Genomic DNA, 20,881 nt, shown 5'->3' with positions numbered 1-20,881 from the left:
TCAATGTTGGGCTGCCTAGACTAAACCAACCCATAGGGGAATTTTGCTCATATTGTAAATAAAGACATAGTTAAAAAGGAGCAGTGAAATCCCCTCTCTGCCAGTCCCCAGGCTTTACAACCTGGGTAAGAAAGCAGCTCCTCCTGTCTCATTAAGTGAGGCACACGCTGACTTGTGCTTACCTTTTAAAAACAATTAGAACTGGTATCAGAACAGAGCAAGGTAATCCTGGCACGTATGTCACCGCATGCATGCCTGCTTCACCATTGGCATGTATGGCTCATCAGCTGCCTGCTCCGCACAGTAACTGTTAGGTTAGCAGCCTTTTCACTTGTAAATGTAAATATTGTATCTAGAACACCGTTTTTGAAATAAAAAATACAGTGTTATTAAGACAGTGCTCACACATCAATTCTTGTGTGACTATAATTTGTGAAATGCCTTAGGAGAGGCTTATAAATAAAGTATAAGGTGTTATTATGAAATACGTTTTAACCTAATGCACAGAAATGTCTTGTTCTTATTGAAATCAATAGCAAAACTCCCACTAATTTCAGTGGTAAAAGGAGGAGACCCTTGGAAATATGCGGGTGACACGGCACGATGCATTCTTGCGTATTGCAGGCTTCATAAGTATCGCAGCGCTGAAGGAACAAAGTGCATGGAAATGGGTATTAGATGCTGTTCAGAGCATGCTGAAGATACTAATTTACTGCTCATGCTCCTGTTATTGGTGCCTGACCAGGCAGCCTGTAGCCCTGCGCACACACGTGGGCGCAGCTCCCTCGGCCTTGTGGCCCTCCAGCGCTGGTGCAGCGCTGGTGCGAGCCGAGCGGTGTTGGTTCTCGTGCACGGTCTCTCCCTGAGCACAGGAAGAGGTTGGTGCCAGAGCTGTGCCGGGCGCTGCGGTCCCGCCACCTCCCTGCGCCCCGGCGGCTCTCGCGGGCAAGCACCACTCTGGGGCCCAAATGCCCTACCGTGTCCCCCGTGTGCAGCCAGCCGGGGATTTTCCCGGCCACCCTCCTTCCACAGGGCACAGTAACAAGCCAGTGAGCCAGAAACATCTCCCCCTGCCACCGTGCGCTAACCTGCCACAGAAATGAGCTCCATGCTCATCCACATGCGTAACTGCTCTGTGCTTCTTCCCATTGCAGAGCTGAAAAAGGCTGTATATGTACACTGTGATGTGTCCAGCTCCTGCTTTCCCTAAAAACCCTTCTGAAAGGCCATACAGGGCATGCTAGTGCTGGCGTGCTGCCGTGGGTTAGCAGCAACGTGACCACAGGGCCCAGCACGAGGCAGCCGGGAAAGCCGGCGAGCAGCAGAGATGGGCTCGGCCGCGGCAAAGCCATCTCTGCACTAATATCTGAGCCTGCAGAAGCTATGACTATCTCACAAAAGCTCTCAGGGGAGGCCAGCATGGCAAGCTCATTTCCATTTTTGGTTAAGCAGAAGTTGGCATTTAGATAACCAACTACATTAGTAGATATAAATACGCTAAGTGGCTATATAAATGCTGGTTTTGTACCTATAATTAATTGTCCCCAGAATCAATTTAGCTATGCAAGGAGGGACCTGCCTATTGTGGTGTTCAATGTGAGCTAGCCATATCTTATAAATATATAATGTGTGTGTGCATGTCTGATAAAAATATATATAAATTAAAAAAAAATCTCCCTTTGTAATTAATATTTTCAAATTGATGGCTTCCAGGTAATTAAAACTATTTAATGGTGCTGTAATGAATATACTTATAACAGACCGATATCAATTAAAAAGAAAGATTTTAATCTATTTTTTTGCATGGTTTTGCTTGCTTGAGGCTCTTTATTTTATTAGCTATCATATTGTGCTTTGAGCAAAGCTGCTCTTTGTCTCTAAAGGATTTTGCGTTTACGTGCGTTTAATCCTGTCGGCAGCGTAGCGATTACCTCAGCACCACAACTTCTGCTACTCGAAGTTGACAATGCAGCGTTATCGGCAGTTACAAATATGCTGGACAGGCAGAAAGCAAAACACAAGCAGCCTAGATAACATCTCTGCTTTACAAAGGCCGTTTGTGACGCCTGTGCTTTGACTCCAAACTCCCTGTGCATCGGCTTTTTAATCACGGGAGCCGTTTTCCAGCGCTGCGTCGCGAGCCAGGGCTGCGCGACAATAAGCCGGCTTCCGGGACAGGGGCATGTTTGGCTTTCGCCGCCAGTGACGGCAGGCCTCGCGCTTTCAGTAGCCGGCTGCGGCTCGCATTGGCGCTGCCTGTTGATTTGTCTTCTCTCATTATTCCTTGACGTGCGGCTCCCACCCACGCCCACGCTAACAGCCCGCGCACAAAGCGCACCGCGGCATTAACCAGGTTACAAGTTCAATGGAAAATTGCACTGGGACTGGGCTGTGTGGCAATAGGAGGGGACAGCATTCACACTCCCAAAGAGCTTGTTAACAACACAGCTGGTCTGGTTTTTTGACACCCTAATAAAAACAATTTTTTAAAGTAAGGAATGTGTACTTGTGTGTGTATGTGTCTATGTACTTTATATATAAATACTGCAAACACACACACAGACACGCACACGCACGCGCACGCACGTTGCGTCTCCACGTTTGCTATCCCACTGCCTGGCATAATTCAAACTCCCCACTGAAAACTCTGCTCGAGCCGGGAGTTCATGCAGAACGTCCCCAGAAAACCTGGCTCAATAAACAGCCTCCTCCTGGCCTCAAACTGCAGTTAGGTAAGGGAAACCTATCTTCTTTTTCTTAGCCCAAATTACAGGCTGATTGAAGTGCTAAAAGTCTATAAAAATGTTTTCTGAGAACCCTCCTTATTGAAAACTGAAAATAAATTCAAAATAAAGCTTAGTAAGATTAACCTAATACAATAACAAAAGTTGCAACACCACACTATAAGGTTAAAAAGAAAATAGTATAATAAAGGAAATACAAAGGCTTTGGCATGGTTTTTACAATCAACAATGGTTAATTTTGATATGTAGTTGTGAACAACTTCAAAACACTTAAGTTTAAAACTCTTGCAAGCACTTTTAATTGATTAGGAATGAATTCTAGATGCACAAAAATGATTGGACTGTGAACAGTAGTACAACTATATCTAAGAACAATTAACTTTTGCCGACCAAAAAAGAAACGTATGATGCATGAAAATGTGTATAAAACATCTATAGAATATTCTTGTCAAATATAAATGAAATTAACTTTATTATAGAAATCATTCTGGGAGATTTCTAGGGAAGACAAATACTTACATTTCGACATAAAACAAATTGGATTATATCGAAGACACAATCTACCTTTTATCTATCAAACTCTTTCCTTCATCGAAGTTCTCTCTTAACCCTTGTTTGCACATAGCTTCATCCGTTAACAACCTTTGGAAATACCAACAGATATTTTTCTTACATAAATCTAGTGCGTATTGTTCCAGGTTTAATTATATGCAATGGAATGATACAAACTTGGAACATCAATCCATAATCTATGAATAGATTGGTAGAAGTATTCGATATATCTTGATAAAACTCTTAAATTCGTGGCAAAGCTTGTTGATCATGGCTTCTTTTTTTTTTTTCTTTCTTTTTTTTTTAAACAACTTCATGACCAACACAGATCAAACATCCATCCAGTCTACATTGTTCTTTGTTTTCATTATAACATACAAATGCCCATTTACAAATAATACACCAAAATGAATAAAAGTTTGGATACCAAAATGAAGATTTGTTCCAACTGATATAATGCCTTCAGTGTACAAAGGTCCATGTTAAAGTCTTTTCCATGTGTTACAGCATAGGGCACAGTTGCAGTACAGAAGTACTCTGAGAGCCATTCTTCCTTTATAAAATACTGCTGAACATCCAACTGTTGTCCATATAGTCATTTACAGAATTAACACATGTTTTACTGTAATCTTGGCCAGTATTGAGACATGTCAGGTTCACTGCCAGGAACTTGAACTGGAACTGACACTCCAGGGGAAATGAGACCTGAAAATTGAGTGGGAAAATGGATATTTTAGTTTTTCTATACATAGCACAATTTGTGCTTTGCACTTTCACAGAGTTGTGCTTGTATCCTGGTAAGTATTGAATCTCGCCATCTACCAGCTTGCAGAATCCGGGGGGAGGGGAGTATATTTTAAAAATCTGTGCACATCTAACTGATTTGTTGTTATAAATAAACTGTTGTGCTTTGAGATAAATGGCAGAGCCTCAGCTCATTTATATCAGTTGGGAATTCAGCCCAAAATACACCAGACATTTCTGTTTTTTCTTAAATGTGTTTAGCCTGCCCCTGTTTGCACTCACGCTTACCCTTTTTCACCCTATCTTGCCTTATTAAGCATAGATTAAAATTTCTACAGATTATTTGCCTTTTAGATAACTTCAGATCTTTAGCAAAAAATAGCCTCTTGACATAGACACTGTAAACACGTGTTCAGTCCTGCAGTTTCACATACACTTATCTTCATGGGTGTGAGTAACTGCGCTGAAATTCAGCATTCAAACACTATGCCTTAACAGCAGCAGAATTTAATTATACATTTAAGATTTTGCAGGATTGGGGCCTCACTGAGAAGCTTTTCACTGTACCAGTGTTAGAATACTATCTCCGTTAAGCAGTCATCTTTCATCTGTCCCTTCAGCGGCAGCTTAAAAATCAGACTATCTGCACTAACCTGCAAGGTTATACCTTCTGTCTTCAGCCCTGTTCCACAGCTACCAGACCCAATAATAACAGGATTGGGCCTTCTGGGAGGGACACCGCTCCCAACAAGGGAACACATGAAAAACCAGCTGGCACGAGCCACCAAAGCACCCTAGCAGAAGAAGGGGAGGTGTGACGGGCCACTCACCTGTGGAAGTGGTGCCAGAGGTGCCCATCGGCTGGCTGTTCATGTGTGTCTGCATGTGCGGAGGTGTGTAGGTGTCATAGCTCCGGCCGTTCACGGATGGGCTGGTGGGCAGCATGCAAGAGTAGGAGGAGGTCTGACTGGGTACGGGGGGCTAGGGGAGCAAAGCACAAAGCAGCGTTACGTGTCTGCGCAGCTAAACGTGACATTAAGCTCTTCTGGCTGTGCCTGCCGGCCCTTGGGAGCAGCACAGGGCATCGTTTCCTCTGCATGAGCACAGAGGAGCCACATTTTCAAACCTGGGTGCCTAAATCTTAATCCCTGTTTAGGGATTCAGAGAAGCTTTTTGGAGGTTCTCAGGCCGCAGAATTGGTGTTGATAGTCACTGGCACATCCTCAGATACACTTGGAGAGCAGATCATTACATCTAGATGCCTAAATAGGGTGTTGGATATTGAACTTAAGGAATCTAAGTCTGAACACTAGCCATGTTTGTATTTATGTAGAGGGAAAGAGGTCTCATGCTCTTTGCAGCCACAGTAGGGCTAGGGCCTCATCTCCCATTTCATGGTGTAACTCAGCAAATAATTCCTGGGGCACACGGCATGGAGCCTGGCTACGTGGCATTAGCCATACGAGTGCTTGTACTTATGCATGTTGCACATTTACACGCACACACACACAACATGTGTATTCATCTATACAATAATATAACATGTGCATTGAGCTATATAATAAGTTTGCAGTCACCCCGAACTTATGCCAACAGTCTCCTGTACTGCCCGAGGCCAGACATCTCCATCTACCTTGGCGGCAGGGCTGTGCGGGGAGCTGCTTCCCCGGGGTCCTGGGAGGAGTCAGGGCCCCAGGGCCACTGCAGCACAGCGCTGCGAACCTGTGAGATGGGGCAGGAGAGTGGGGAGAGGGAGCAGGCTGAGCAGTCCTGCTTCGAGAGCACGAACCCCGACAAGTCGGCACCTATTGCCTCCGCCTGCACGTCCCTGACACGCACTGTCTGCAAAAGCACTGACAGCCTCCCTCACCGAATACGCAAACCAGGGCCATCTGCACAAACGGGCTCCAGGAGAACCCGTAACACACTGCGTTTCTGCCGAGAAACACTGACGATTCAATTGCCAAAGCTCGCACTTCTAAATTACGTGGCCGTCATGCGGCCATGACCACGTCGGCAGGAATTTCCAGAGCGGCTCGCACACGCCAGGTCCCTGCCCAGGTGCCTGACATTGCTCTGCCAGCGCAATAAACACCCCGACCAAGGAGAAGCGATGAATCAGGGGCCTTCTGCTTCCCCTCTGCCAGCAGCCTTTGATCTTTTGTCATCTGCTCTCAGCCTTCGGCGAACTGCACTCCTGGCCTCACATATCACGAAATAACAACTTCGCCAATGTAATTTCTTTCCATGAACTTGAGAGACTCTAACTTTATTTGGTTAATTTTGGTTCAGCAATTAGTAACATAGTAATTGCCACAGTGAAGGAGTCACACTCGGTCTAATCTGCTCGCCTGTCTCCAGCAGTGGTCAATGCTGTGTGCCTCAGACAAAGCTGTAAAACTCCCGTAATTGGCCAGCACCTTCCTAGGCCAACCCCACCATTAAAAAAGGAGGAATTTTGCATCTGAAAGGTCTATAGAAACAGACCCCAAAGGAATAGATTTCTTCCTAACCCAGCTGGTGATCAGCTAATGCTTTCAGGCATGAGGATTGACAGCTCTTGCAATTCTGGCTTAGCTAGCATAACCACTGATGCTAATCACATCCTTCCCTTTCTCAGGTGTTCCTAATGTGCCTCCGCCACATTACCTAAGCAGAAAAGATCTAATCCTTCCAGCATTTTATTAAGTCTGTAATTTCAACAATACTGCAACAGTGAGTTCCATAGGTTAACTGTAATTTTCTGAAAAAGGTATTTTCATGCTGAATTAGTTGCCTTTTAATTTTGAGGACCTTTTCCTTTTAAAAATGCTGGAAAAGGACTTGTCAGAGTGCCAGTACCTAGTGCCACCCTTTCCCTTGTGATTCTTCCCTGACCGAAAGAGGGCAGCTCTTCTCAAAAGCAGGGGAGCCTTTGGTGCCCAGCTCCAGCAGCGCGTGTTGCATTTGCGGCCCCCCTGCTTCGTGGGCAGGAGCAGGCCCTGCGGCCCTCATGCACCCAGAGACACCGCCCTGGCTTTGGACCTGTATCTTTTTTGCGCCGGCAGCATGTCACTTACTTGCATAGGCAGGTTGTTAGCCATCGTGAAACTAGGCATGGGCGGCAGAGCACTGTACGTGTTTGTGAGTGCCGTGTCTGTTCTGCCCAACATGGAACCTGATGTGAAAGAGGAAACTATAATAGAATAGACAGATAGACGAGCGCATTAGTTTAACCACAATTAAAAACGACAATAGAGTCTCAGAGTCTAATTTTCCCAAGAGGATGAATTAATAGGAGCAGATTTGCCATATTACCGGGGGTGGTTGGTTGCGGAATAGGTTGGTAAACGCTCGTGCTGAAACTACTGCTGATGGGAATGTGGCTGGGAGTGTTGCTCGCTTGTCTTCGCTGATTCCTCAGTTTCTCTTCCCTTCGCCACTTGGCCCGTCTGTTAGAAAACCACACCTGAAAATACAAGATTTTAAAGACGTAAATGACCTAACGAAGACCAGAGGCATATGGTCCCCCCCATATAACACAAGGCAGCGCTGGGACAAAGCTATCTGGCAATGGAGCAAAGCAGCATGCTAATGCAGACCACATCTGCTGTTATTTTCCGGAAGGAAAAGGTAGACAAATATCCGACCGTAAATAGTGGCTTCCCTGTACTTTGAAAAGCCAGTAATAAAAACATTATAATAGTAATAGTAAAAATAATAGTAGTAATAATTACACAGCAGCTTCGGTACCTGTATTCTTGCTTCAGGCAGGTCTATTTTAGCAGCTAGTCTCTCTCTTGCAAACACATCGGGATAGTGGGTTCTCTCAAATTCTGCCAAGGGAAATATTATTGTATTAGTTATAAAGAATTAGAGCGGCTGACTGTAAAGTCACAATCATTTTTACACTACCTATGCTCTCAGTTCTGATAAGAAACATTGCTGTGAAAAAAAAAGTTGAACTTTCTCCACATGTATGTTAGAAACAGTGACACCTTGCCTGCTAGGGAATATCACTAAGAGCATTTGCAGGATTGGGTCCAGCACTAGCATCTTTCAGGAAAGGCTGAGACAGAATAATTGGGCTTCTGCCTCCGCTTTGGGGGTGCCCGATGCAGCTCTGACCCTGCCACCACAAAGTGAAATGGCACATAACTGATTAAGAGCAGAAGATGGGACCAAAGACCTGTCCTGGCTCAAAGAGAAGGTGCGTCCAGGCCAAATCAGGGAAAAGGGCATCTGCCACTGTCAGCAGCAGCCCCGGGACAGGGAATTAGCACGAGGGCGAGCAGGGAGCAAGCACTGCCAGCACACAATGGCTGAGGCCGTGCTGCCCTCGCTTCCCGGCACGCAGAAACACGGCCCCGAGCTGCCAGCGGAGCCCGAGCCCCCAAGCTCGCGTTTACCCCCACGCCCAGGGTGGGAAAGAGTTTGCAGAGAGGAAAAAGAGAGGCGTCAGGATGTAACTCTGATTTTTCAGTATAACATATCCTAAATACATTCCCTTTGAACATCTTTTTATAGCTTTTCAGTACATACTACAGCCAACAATAAAAGTCTGCAGTGTGAGGAATAAAATAAAATGGAGGGAGCCACAGACTTAAAATATATACATACATAAATATATATATATAAAGCGCATGAATGCCATGCTTCTGTTTTGCCCTTAATATAGCACATTTTGCTTTTCTCTGCTACTTTAGTCATACAGAAATGTCACTCACCTTTCTCAAGGGCTTCGATTTGCTCTTGGGTAAAGGATGTCCTATTTCTCTGCAGCTTTCTTTTCAGCTGAAGTCTCATTTGGGCCTCGTCTGAATCTTCTCCATTAGAGCTGATGGAGTTAGTGTTTTCCCCTCCTCCCTCCTGTTGCGGGCAGCCATCTGCAGAAATAAGAGTAGGAAACTGAAATGCAGTTTTAAGACTCCTATCAAAGAAATAATGCAATTGTAAACAAGTTCAGCCATGTTTGCTGACGCCCTTTCTTAAAAAAGGTCTCGATTATCAAAGTAATATTGCACTAATGACATAGGTAATATGGAAACATTTCATTTTCCAGTGTTACCGTAAACATTAGAGATGAAGAATTACAATCATATGGTCTTAATTTCATTTTATTTTCCCTCTAAAATAAAACCTGCATAAAAATACTTTCCACTCAAAGTGATTCTTTATAAGGATCGTTACTAAAGTGCCATGGCAGTCTGCTCTGGCTGCTGAATTTATTTACCTATTGCTATATTTAAAATAGTGATGTTCAGTATTTCAGATTATCTATAATCAGTAATTCCTATCTAATCAATTAGATGTTGATAGGTTTGCAGAAAATGCTATTAAGAAACCAAACCAAGCTTGTAATCTTTTTAAAAAAATATTTATCCAGTTTTTATTTGAATTCTGCACAGTCAATTTCATTTTAAAGGTTGTGAATTTAGAAGTGCCTGCATTGTTCTGCAGTTTTATTCAACTATTGTATGAGTGTGCATTGCCTTGACACCTATTACTGAGCACAGCTGTAATTATATCATCACCAAGAACAGGCTATAATTGCTGAAAATGGAATTTTATATTTAGATAAAAGGACTGTCCATTCTTTGTAATGTGTTGCACCAGAGAAAAGTAAGATTTCTTTTAAAATTTTAACATGTAATTTTAAAAGAAATAGTACCGAGTTCACTAACTAGCTAAATATGCTATTCTGCAGCTGAACGTTTGGCATATCATTTAAGTGGTACATTTTTAATTAGGGCATTTCCACCACTTTTAATGTAATTTCTATCATTAAACAGGGGAAAGTTTTATTGTGTTCTCGTTTCTGTTGGACGTAAAGATGTGTACTCGGTCTGGCTGTCTTTCAAAGTAGCTGCAGACACCTAAGCCGGTTTGCGACAGAAACGGACGTTTCTGCTGAGGCAGAAAAGTCGTTGTCCCTAAATTAGCTCTCCCTCTCTTTTCAAAGCATATTTTTCGAGGCGTTTTGATGTCGCATAAAGGGGAGAGGGAATAAGGGCCGCATGGGCTACTTATGCTAATTTGCTTTAAAAGTTACGCTAAAAATAAATAGCAACACTCCCGTTACATCCTTTAAATATTGTGGGAAATCAACTTTGAAGTAATATCATTTATAATCGGCTAACAATAGGCCCAGTCTTCAAAGCGTCGGGAGAATTGTGACAGAATCTGGTAGGATCCTTTCAAACACTTTGAAATGTTTTAAAACCCCAACTTTCTCCCCCATTTAAGCAGTCGGATTCATCTACAGTGGTCACCATATGGGCGTCCGCGGATCTATTGAGATGACCACCAACACTTGAATAGCGCGGGGCTGCTTTTCAGCGGGACACAATGCCGCCGAGCCGGGGGGACCGCGCCGCGCCGGGGCCGCCGCCCGGGCCGGCTCCCGTGGGCAGCGCCGGGGGCCGCGGGGCCGCGCACAAAGGGGCCCCGGGCCGCGGCGCCGCTTTGTGCCCGGGGAGCCGCGCCGCAGGCGGCCCGCCCCGGGCCGAGCCCCGCCGCCGCCCTCATTAATCACTGTCGCCGCCCGCGCCGCGCCGCGCCGCGCCGCACCGCCCCGCGCAGCGCAGCCCCGCGCCGCGCCGCGCCGCGCCGCCCCGCGCAGCGCCGCCCGGGCGGGGGGCGCCCCGAGCGCGTGCGGGCCGCGGGCGCGGGCTGCCGCCGCCGCCGCCGCGCGCCCCCCGACGGAGCCGCGGCCGCCGAGGCACCGCGCGGCGCGGAGCCCCCGCCAGCGCCGGCTTGAAAGCAGCGCGGACTGTCCCGACCCCTTTCTTTCCGGGAGTCGGCCCGGGCGCCTTAAGCTCCGAAATCAAGGGCTTTTTTCCTACACCCCCCCTCCCGTCCTTTCTTAACTTCTAAAGCAACATTTTTTGTAACCTCGGGAAGCTTCGTCTTGAGCCGCTTCCTTTTTTTTCCCAAACGGGCGCTTTTTAGCCCTATTTAGCGAGCTAAAAGTTTCATAGAGAGTTAAACTCGATTATGATTATTTAAAAACCCCACGCCAGACAATTAAGATATCTTCTTTTTAGAAGGGGGCCTTTTTATGCCCTAAAAGAAACGATCTCAATGGGGCTGTTCCACCTTCCAGACCTAATCCGTAAGAAAGCGAGTGAATGTCCGTCCCTATTATCCTATCGCTAGACCATCTGACGCTGGGTATAGGATTTGTTTCCTGGAAGAAAAAAAAAAAGACGCTGGGAAATAAAATCATTCCTTAGTTTCTTAGTGTCTTAATCAGTGAGGCGGAAAACAAGCAAAAAAAGATAGCAAACCAATTGCGGCACCTCTCAGCTATAGAGCTGGGATCAAAACATTGTAGCATCTGTTGAAAGAGAAAGTGTCTAAATCCTATAGAAGGCTTTAGTCTTATAAGAGAGGGAGGGGAAAAAAAAGATAAGAAATAGTGTCTCGGTGATCCCTAAAACCACTAAATCACTGGAGAATTTCTCCCGGATAGAAATGTCTCTTTTTGTTCTGTCAGCCCTCATGTATCCATTATTTTATTCACTGCTGCATGGCGTTTATCAGATTGAGACCATATTTGTACCCCTCTGAGACCTAACCTTGCCTTATGCTTTTTGAGTAATGGACTCTTAAAATCCAGTAACATACCCCTGCAAGGAAAAAACATTAGAGGGAGCATGAATATTCCAGAGGAAATCCATTTTATTAATTTTAATTTTGTGATGTGGATGTTTTAAGTGCCTGCCTGCCTCCCCCGCCTCTCTCCTCCCCCCCCCCAAACACACACCCGCCCGCCCTCGGCCCAAGCCGCATTCGCACCGCAGCACTTTATCCCCGCGGCACCTCAGGCCCCGGCAGAGCCTCCCTGCTCCGGCGCGCTCTTGCGCGCGGGCCCGCGGAAGCTGCGCTCGGCCCCGCGCCGAAGCGGCGCGAGTCCCGCAGCCGCCGCCGCCGCCGCCGCCGCGGCACCGCCACCGCCACCTCCGCCGCGGCGCAGGGCGCCCGCCCGGCCCAGGTGCGCGTCCGCACCCGCGCACGCCCCGTGCTCCGCGGGCCCGGGGCCGCTCAGCCCCGGCATTGCGCTGCGCTGCGCGGGGAGGGCAGGCGGGGGCGACTCGGCTCCCCGCTGGTTTCTACACTTAGCGCGATTTCTAAAATTCGCGGGGAAAGGGGGGAGCCGCGAAGGGCCTGAATCCTCCCGAGCGCTCCCGGCGAGAAGGGCTCCCGGCGCAGCGCCGGCCCTGCCCAGCCCGTCCCCGACTTTACGGGCGGGCGGAGAAGGGAGAGCGGACGGAAGGAGCGGAGGCCCGGCCCGGGCCCGGGCAGGCTCCGCGCCCGCGGGCGCGCTCCCGGCGCGGCTCCGCCCTGCGGCGCCCCGCGAGGCGCAGGTAGGGCGCGGGCGCGGGGCCGGGCGCGCCGGCGAGCGGCTCCCGGTAGCGGCTGTCCCGGCTCCGAGGGGAGACACCAGACAAAAAAAAACGGTGGGGGGGGGCGGGCGAGCGCTCCGCTCTATCTTTCTAGTGTCCTTCATAGATTGTTTTCTTCTCTTAAAACTGACATGTCTAATTGGCAAGCGGTGCCATATCGTGTCCAGAGGTCTCCTGTGGAACATTTCTACAGCTGTCTCCTTCAACTAGACGCTTATTCATGTCGCCTTAATGAGAAACAAAACGATCTCTAATGAGCAATTACATAGCGACAGAATTGTTCCCATAACAAATTCTTGCGTGTGACAGAAACATCCTTTGTACCAGATATTCCGCACACTGTTACTGATTTTTTTTCCTTGCGGAGTGAAAACAAAAAGCAGGTTGTTGTATATAGACACCTCTTCTAAAGGAATGACCACAGCCAGGGAGAGAGCGGAGCCTCAACACAGCCCGTATTCAAAAAGAAGCCATTAACCATCTTAAGTATGTAACGTAACATCCCATTATCCTTCATATTATCCCCTTGTCATTCCTACAACAAATACCTATTAATCTTCGGGATAAACAGTTTTCTATATTTACAAAGTTGCTTCGGGTCCATTGAGGGGGAACTATAATCAGCCCTACTGAGATAGTTACCAATCTCCTTGCCTTTAGAGACGCCCGCGCAGAAAGGCAGCTCGGGTGGGGAGCAGAGACCCTAATTAATGGGCTGCCGGGCAAGGTTAAGAGCCGAATCAATACCGCAGATGCCCCCGCGGCCGCGCGGGCGGGCGCTGCCGCCGCAGGCGCGCTGCCCTCCGCGCGCCGGGGGACGGAGCCGGGCAGCGCCGCAGCCGCCCGCAGCTGCCCGCATCTGCCCGCCGCTACCCGCATCTGCCCGCCGCTGCCGGCCGGCCAGGCGGCCGGGGGAGGCGAGCGCCGGGGCAGGGACCCGGAGCCATCCGCGGGGGGACGGGCGCTTTAGCGGAGGGCGGGAGCGAGCGGCTCTCGGCGGCGGGTGGGCAAAGCCGCTCGGGCCACCTGCGCAGCGCCGGGCCGGGGGAGCGGCTCGGGGGAGCCGGCCGTGCCTACCTTGCGCGGGCTGCCCGGGCACCGACGTGCCGGGGTACCAGCCGGGCCGGGTGCCCCAGGTGCCCGTCTGCCCGTTCAGCATCCTTAGCTTGTCGTACATCCCATCGGCACCCATCTGTTGCTTTTCGCTAGCCAGGTTGCGTAGGACTCTGTTAATCGACGACACCTGCAAGGTAAGCGACAGGGAACGCAATGGTAGTGCGGTAGCGCGCTCGCCCCGCGCAACGCCGCGCCGCCGCGCAACGCCGTGCCGCCGCGCAACGCCGCCGCGCTCCTCCGCGTCGGCGCTGGGGGGGTCACCTGGACGCAATTCAAGAGGTTACCCGAGCGCAGCCTGCGCGCAGCAGCCACCGCGGGGCTGCTCGCCCTTGTACCGCGATTTACCAGCTACCCCTCATCATCTACTGTTGTTGGTTTAAACAAACAAACAAGCCAAAAAAAAATAAAAAAAAACAGACACCGCGAACCAAAAAACACAACCCTGCGAAAACAGACTGATGATTTTAACTGATGCTCGAATTCCTGAGGCGCCAGGCACAAGGGATGACCCGGGATTTTTTTTTTCCTCCTTAAAGGCATTTCTCAGGTTCTGTATGGAAAAAAAAAGTGTCTGACCCTGCCACATGCAAATGATATGAACCTGCTATCCTCTCATCTGATATCAAAACAAAGGAAGCAGAGGCTCGCTACAGCTACCCAGGCATTGTACACAGCAGATAGGAAGGGTTTTTTTCGTGAACTTACACTGGGTATATTATCGTTGGTACAGACCCCCTCTGATAGTAATCTGTCTCGAATCTCCCACGCAAAGATGGAGGGGCACTCTCGTTTATACTGCGCTATTTTGCTTACAACTTCTGGAGTCGCTACTCTCGGTTTACTACCTCCGATTGCCCTGGGTCTGATGGAGCCAGTTTCGTAATACCTGCCCAAAATTTTACTCACACATCCATTCGACACCTGGATAGGGAAGCGGACAGAAAATCACATTATTAATAATTTCAAGACAAAAATAAAATTGTTTAAGTATGCATTAAACAATGACAAGCTTACGTTTTGATTGTCCAGCACTTGGACTTTTGCATCTGCATGGGTCTATAACACAAAAATATACCTTAAATGGTATGAGAACTTACTTAGAGAGTCTTTTTTTTCTTAAAAAAAATTACATTTGTGGCCCTACTATCTACAAATGTGATACTTTAAAAACATTTGGAAGAAAAAAAAATCTGGTCAAAATGTAATTCGTTTAGTATTAATGTTAAAATATGCCTTAAATCTGAGCAATAGTTATGACAGACTAGTCTCCATTGTCCTCAATTTTCTTAGAGAGAATACTTTCGGGAGAAATAGGGTGAGTGAGGGGTTATAAAAATCTACATTTACAATGTATCCCTAAGCTGTGCCAAATCATGTTAGTGTCCATAAATACAGATTCCAGGCTAAAACTGCGTGGCTTTGGGGTTTTTCTGCTTTTTTGAAAAAAAAAAAAAGGCAATAAGCCACACAAAATGCACACAGATCTCACGAAATCATAAGTAAATAACGGGAGGGGGGAGGAGAAAAACTGAAATTATGCCGAGTCGTATAATTCCGTTTATTACAGCGAACTAACTGTAACGAGAGCGAACGTTATTATCGGATGGAAATAAAGAGGAAAAAAAAGATTTAAAAAGATATATATATATATTTATAATAATAAAGATAAGCAGATGAATTATTTTATTAGGCTGGAACGTGGGAGGGGGGTCAGTAATTCAAGCCTGTGCGGTCAGAGACGGATAAAGCGTTTCCCCAGCAGAGCCATTAAGGAGCAAACCGGGGCGGCAGCCGCTGTTCACCTGCAGGATTCGGGAGATGTCGCAGGGCCGCGCTCCGCTATGCGCTAGTTCCACTATTTTCTGTCGGGTGGAGTCCGGCAGCGGCCTCCCGTTGACAAACACCCCGCCGAGCTGGTTCACGCCGCTGTGACCTGCCGGGGAGCAAGACACCGCCATAGCACCCTCCGCTCCTACCTGCGCGCCGCCGCGGGACCGCGCCCGAGCCCCGCTCCGCGCCGCTCCGCGCCCCGCTCCGCGCCTGGCCCTACCCGGGGCTGGCGCGGCGCTCCCGGCCCCGCGCCCAGACCCGCAGCGCAACATCTGGCCGCGCTCTCCCCTCTCGGAGCCGCCCGCGCAGCGGCGCGCAGCGCGGCCCCGCCGGCCTCTGCCCGCCGACCTGCGCGCCCTGGGGAGCGCGGCCGCGGCCGGGCCGGGCGGGCGCTCCCCGCTCCCGGCCGCGCAGCGCCACGCCGCGCCGCGCCGCGCAGCGCCGCGGCCGCGGGGAGCGGCGGGCCGGCTCTGCCCGCCGAGGGGGAACGCGGGCCGGCCCCGGGCCCGGCGCCGTGCTCGCCCTCCGCTCCCCAAGAGCCACCACAGCCACAACAACCGTCCTCCGAAAGCCACTCTCGCCAGCGCTTCCCATCTGCGAAAACAGCAAAAGCGACAAACCCCCAAACCCCAAACAAAAGCCCAGAATATTCCGGGATGGATGGGTTTGGGTTGGTTGGCTTGTTTGTTTCTTTCTTAAAAAAACAGCCTCTCTGCATCCGCACAAACGCAGCCCGCTTCGCCCAGAGCAAACGACGAGGCTGCCTCGCGAGCCGCCAACCTGAAGCTCCAGGCTTTGGAGGACGTCTCCCTGGAGAAGCGCTGCGCTGCGCTCGCTCCGCTCTCCTCTCTTTGGAGCCTCCTGATAAATTGACTCCAAGAGCCCAGGCTTCTTAGCAATAAATAAGCTCCAAATATAGAAGAGGGGGAAAATATGATGAGCCTCTCTGACATTTGTCTTTAAAATAAAACTAGCTGCACGTCAAGTTTGAGCTTAATTTCTGGAAATAGGCGGAAGTCGCCCCGGATCATGCATGGAAGGCTAATTGAAAAGATCAGTTGGAGCACTTGTGGCAGGCGTGTCACTTTATGACAGTACTCTGCTTTTGAAAATTGCATCGTCACGACAAATAGTAGCATGATAAAACGACCCTTTCTGTCCGCATTTGGATATCACTCAGACTAGAGTGAACTCTACTCGCTTTCCCTCCGAGGGAGGCTGCGGCTTAAGGTAGCCAGGGGCTCTGCGCGGACACAACCGAGGGGGCGCGCTCCCCTCGCAATGGATTCAAAGTGACATTCGGGTTTGGTAATTTAGCATTCAGCTGCCCCAGCCCAGCACCACGGGCAGGATTTTCACATCTATTCCCGGCTGCGGAGCAGAGCGGAGCCCTGCCCGCATCCGAGGAGGCGGCGTGCACCCCGTCCGGCGGCGCCGGGCCGCCCCGCGCCCGCGGGGTCCGCTCCGCGCCCGTGGGGGGCGGCGGCAGGGGCGGCCGCCCGAGCCCGAGCTGTGCGCGGGAGCGGGCGCACCCGCGCAGGCAGCGCGGCGGCCCCGCCGCTTTTCCGGGGGACACTTGCCAGCATAAAAAATGGCAGTGGAGAAAGCAAAATCAAAGTTTCACTTAAAAGGTTAAGCCTTAATCATTATATAATTTCCCTGGAGAGCGGTGTAGATCTCGCCCAGTGGCAATGATTATGCGCCTTGCATTCTATTGCTAGTCATCTAATAGGAAAACATATGGTGTCAATTTGGATGCTCTGCACCATATACACCCAGGAGTTATTAACACAAAGCCTGAAGAGCCCGCCGCGACCTTTAAACAAAATAAAGGCTTCACCCGAATGGTATCTTTCCTGCGTTTTGCCGCGGAGATCCCAAAGCGCCGTGTGAAGGCATCCCCGTTACCACAGCCGCGGCGCGCCAAGGCCAAGGGCAGGGCCGGCCCGCGCCCGCGCCAGGTATCGCCGCGCTCTCAGGGCTTATTTGGCTTGTTCCGCACTAAGGGAAAACACACCCCTGCCCCCCAGCACACGCTGACCCCGGCCCCCTAGGTGCTACTCCAGCCGTGCGGGGCACGGCGCGGCCCGCAGCAGGGCCAGGGCAGGGCCTCCACGCCGCTCGGGCTGCCAGCCCCGTGCAAGGGCCGCGCAACCCCCCTGTGCTCCTCCACGGGGCCCGCAGGCTGCGCCGCCCTCCAGCCCGCTGACACCCGCGTAAGATAAGCGCGTGCCTCGCGCCGGAGCGCCGCGAGGATGCGCGGCCTCACAAAATCGCGTCGCGAGGCTGTGAGGCCGCCCATCCCCGCGGCGCTGCGGCGCGGGGCAGTGCCGGGCCCCGCCCGCGGAAGATCCGCACCCGCTAGCAGGGATCTGCCGACCTTGCAAGCTCCCAGGGAGTTTGGGCCCGGCTCGGGAAACGCCTCACCTCTCCGAGGCGGCTGAGTGGCACCTCTCCCCCCTGCGCCCCCCCAACTTGCGCGCAGGCACTTCAGCCACCGCCTAACGAGAGGTTATTTCTCGCCGCCACCGCCTCGGCCGCGGGTCAGTGCGCTAACGCGTTATATAAGCGCTCGCTCCTCTGAGAAATGCCCTCCGCGGCCGCCCGCCCGCCGCTGCGCGCTGGCACACTGCGCAAAGCGCCCAGGCCCGGCACCAAGGTCTTAAAAAAATGCAAAAAAAAGAATTAAAAAATAAAGCCACAAAAGGCAACCAACGTCGGGAAGCAAATAAAACCAGGAGGTAGCAGGTGATCGCACCTAGCACGGGGGGGGGGGCTTTTCCCTCCCCGACTTCAACTGCAGAGCAGGTAAAGAGACACACGAGCGGCCTGAACCTCCTGAGGCCAGGACGGTCCCACCGGCCCGGGAGCCGTGGCAACGCTCCCGGCCCGTCCACGCCACCGCGGGCAGCCCACGGACAAGCCGCCGCAGCAGCACCGCTCCCCGATGGGCCGGGCCGGGCCGCGCTCCCGGCCGCGCGGGGCCACCACGCCCGGCGGAGCCGCCTCCTCCCCCCCGTCCCCGAAGCAAACCCTCGGCCCCGGCTGCACTGCCCGCACCTGGGCGGCCGCCGCTCCGCGCCCGCGGCCGCCCCCGCCTGACCTCCGCGGCCGCGAAGGGGCGCGGAGTCACTTACTGTTCTGCATGTTGGGCTGATAGAGCAGTATCCCACGGGGCTCGCCTATAGTAATCTATTAGTAATAAAATAGGCGTTAATCAGGGGAGGTAGTACACACGGTTACGCTGCAGATAGGCTAATGTCTCAAAGGCTTACTTTGTTATCCTTAGATGTCTTCCCCAATTAGTTTAAAGGTTTGGGGGCTTTTATAGCTCAAGGCAAAAATATACATATAAATCCCTATATATGAAAAATGTAATAAAGGCAAACCTTCAAGTGTTTTTTTAATTGCATGCAAGTAGCATATTGCCTGGTTGTTAATGTCCTTCTCTTAAGTGGTGTATTAACTGGAGCAACAACAATCACAAAGAGAGTCTGAAGTCATGTTTTTAAACTTGCCTGAGAGCTGGGTGGACTGTCCTCTCATACAATTTAGGGACTCACACATCTGCGTGTCACTAGTTAAAGTCTTCCCTCTAGGACAAAGCAAAAAAGTATATTAAGAGTGTGGAGCGACAGGCGCAACGTGCGGCGGGCCGCAGCGCGGCCGCGCAGCAGGAGCCGCCGGCCGGGCCGGGCCGGGCCGGGCCGGGGCCGCCGCAGCGGAGCGGGCCGCGCCGGGGGGCCGCGGCGCTCGCCGGCCCCCTATTTGCAAACACGGCCGCGCCGGCCGCCCCGCGCCGCCGCCGGGCTCCGGGCTCCCTTTAGCCGCTGGTGGCTGCGGCCGGGAGCGCGGCGGGGGCCCGCGGCGCTTCCCGGCGGCCGGTGCCGTCTGCGGCCGAGGCGGTCCCTGTCCGCGCTGCGCGGTGCCCTGCGCGGAGCGGAGCGGCCCCGGCCCGGCGTGCTCGGGGCTGGGCTCCATTTTTACTTCAGGTTATTTATTCCATTTATTTATTTTTATTTTTATTTTTCCCCCGCGGTACTGGCAACTTTTTCTCCCCCAAACTCCACGTATTGTGATTAACTTCTATTTTGGTCTTTAGATCTTCCCCTTTTTCACTGTACTGTGACACACGCTGTCTACCTCGCCTCACTGCTTTAAAAAGTAAGAACAGGAGGGGGTGAGAACTGTTAAACAAAGCCTACAGAAAGGGAACAATGGCCTCCATTCTGCTCCTCTACCCAAACCCCGAGTGCAGAAACCCAGGCTCCTTAACCGGCCGCGCAGCTTCCCAACTAAACGGACCAACAACCCTCCAACTTACAAAGAGCAGAGAAACAAGCCCCTTCTCCCTTCATTAGTGCCTGCCTTGACCCAGCGCCTGGACAGTCCCAATCGCCTTTTTTGCCTCTCCCCCCTCCTTCCCCTACTCCCTCTCTCCTCCTCTCCCCACCTTCCCTTCCTCCCCCCCCACCCCCGGCACTTATTTATTTATTTATGCATCCCCATGTATTTATTTGAAATCCTCGCTGGTGAAAATGGAAAAGTAATTTCTCTTTATAAATATCTGGCGGTAATTGTGTTACTGGTGCGAGTTGTTAGGGGTTGTAAAAAGATACAACAGCTCAGTGGGGTGCTCAATTGGGGAGGGACAATTACAATAAAGAGCCCATTCAAGGGGGTTGCTAAAAAAAAGGAGGTAAAATAATGAAATAGTCGCAGCCTTCATTTTCTCTCCCTTTTTTTTAGTCTAAAAATACTCATTCTCTTTCTTTTGCGCCTATAATGAATATTAATTTTACTCTTCTTGCATATGATGGAGAATTCAAAGAGGCACGTTTCCCCATTCAGGACTAGCCACGGTATAATTTATTAAGTAGCTTTTAGTAATCTTAAATCCATAAAAATAAACATCAAACAAGTACTTTCTCGCAGCATGAAGACTTTAACTGGTAAATATTTACTGCTCTTTGGAGAACTACCTGATTAGCAGCAGAGCAAGCTACACTGTACTTCAATGGAGACGTGGCAATATCTCCTTTAGCTGAACTGAACGTAAAGCCATCCCTTTAATACACCAAACACGTCTGCATAGACACACACCGAACGGAAAACCCACTTCTTCAGAGAGAATTTGCTCACATATTTAATGCACAACTCATAAACGTGGGGCCTAGGGGGTTAAAGAAGCCATCCAGAAAGCCATTATTAAACTTCCAGCCCTCAGCTCTGCCAGCACGTACCTCAGAAATGACAATGAGTGGATTTAAAAGAAAAAAAAAAATCCACAAAACAAAACAAAAAACCCAAACACAACCGAAAACGTTTTACAATACAGGGTCAGGGTAGCCAAGTACTTCAGCAAGGTAAGAGGAGGTGTGAGGAAAGAGAGCTAAGATTCTGCTTGGAAACTCTCTAATTACTTAAGTAATCAGCAAAACAAAACCCAGAGAAGTCAAACAGACCCAGCACCCGGAAGCAATATGATCACAAAATCGCATTCCCATG

The 20,881-nt window shown here is 50.4% G+C and overlaps 1 protein-coding gene across 1 annotated transcript; it reads right to left on the bottom strand.

The window, feature by feature from the left end:
- Positions 1-3,915: 3,915 nt before the first annotated feature.
- On the bottom strand, positions 3,916-18,940 carry PAX6 (paired box 6). The gene is given in 14 exon segments (XM_013959284.2): positions 3,916-4,001; positions 4,871-5,021; positions 7,100-7,215; positions 7,338-7,488; positions 7,773-7,855; positions 8,747-8,905; positions 13,505-13,670; positions 14,249-14,464; positions 14,558-14,599; positions 15,346-15,476; positions 16,154-16,175; positions 16,178-16,280; positions 18,511-18,565; positions 18,892-18,940. Coding segments are annotated over 14 exon segments (1,530 nt in total).
- Positions 18,941-20,881: the final 1,941 nt, after the last annotated feature.

This window comes from Apteryx mantelli, chromosome 4 (genome assembly GCF_036417845.1).
Source record: "Apteryx mantelli isolate bAptMan1 chromosome 4, bAptMan1.hap1, whole genome shotgun sequence".
NCBI lineage: Eukaryota > Metazoa > Chordata > Aves > Apterygiformes > Apterygidae > Apteryx > Apteryx mantelli.
Note: the sequence above shows the minus strand (reverse complement) of the source record. Positions and strands in the feature narration are given on the sequence as shown.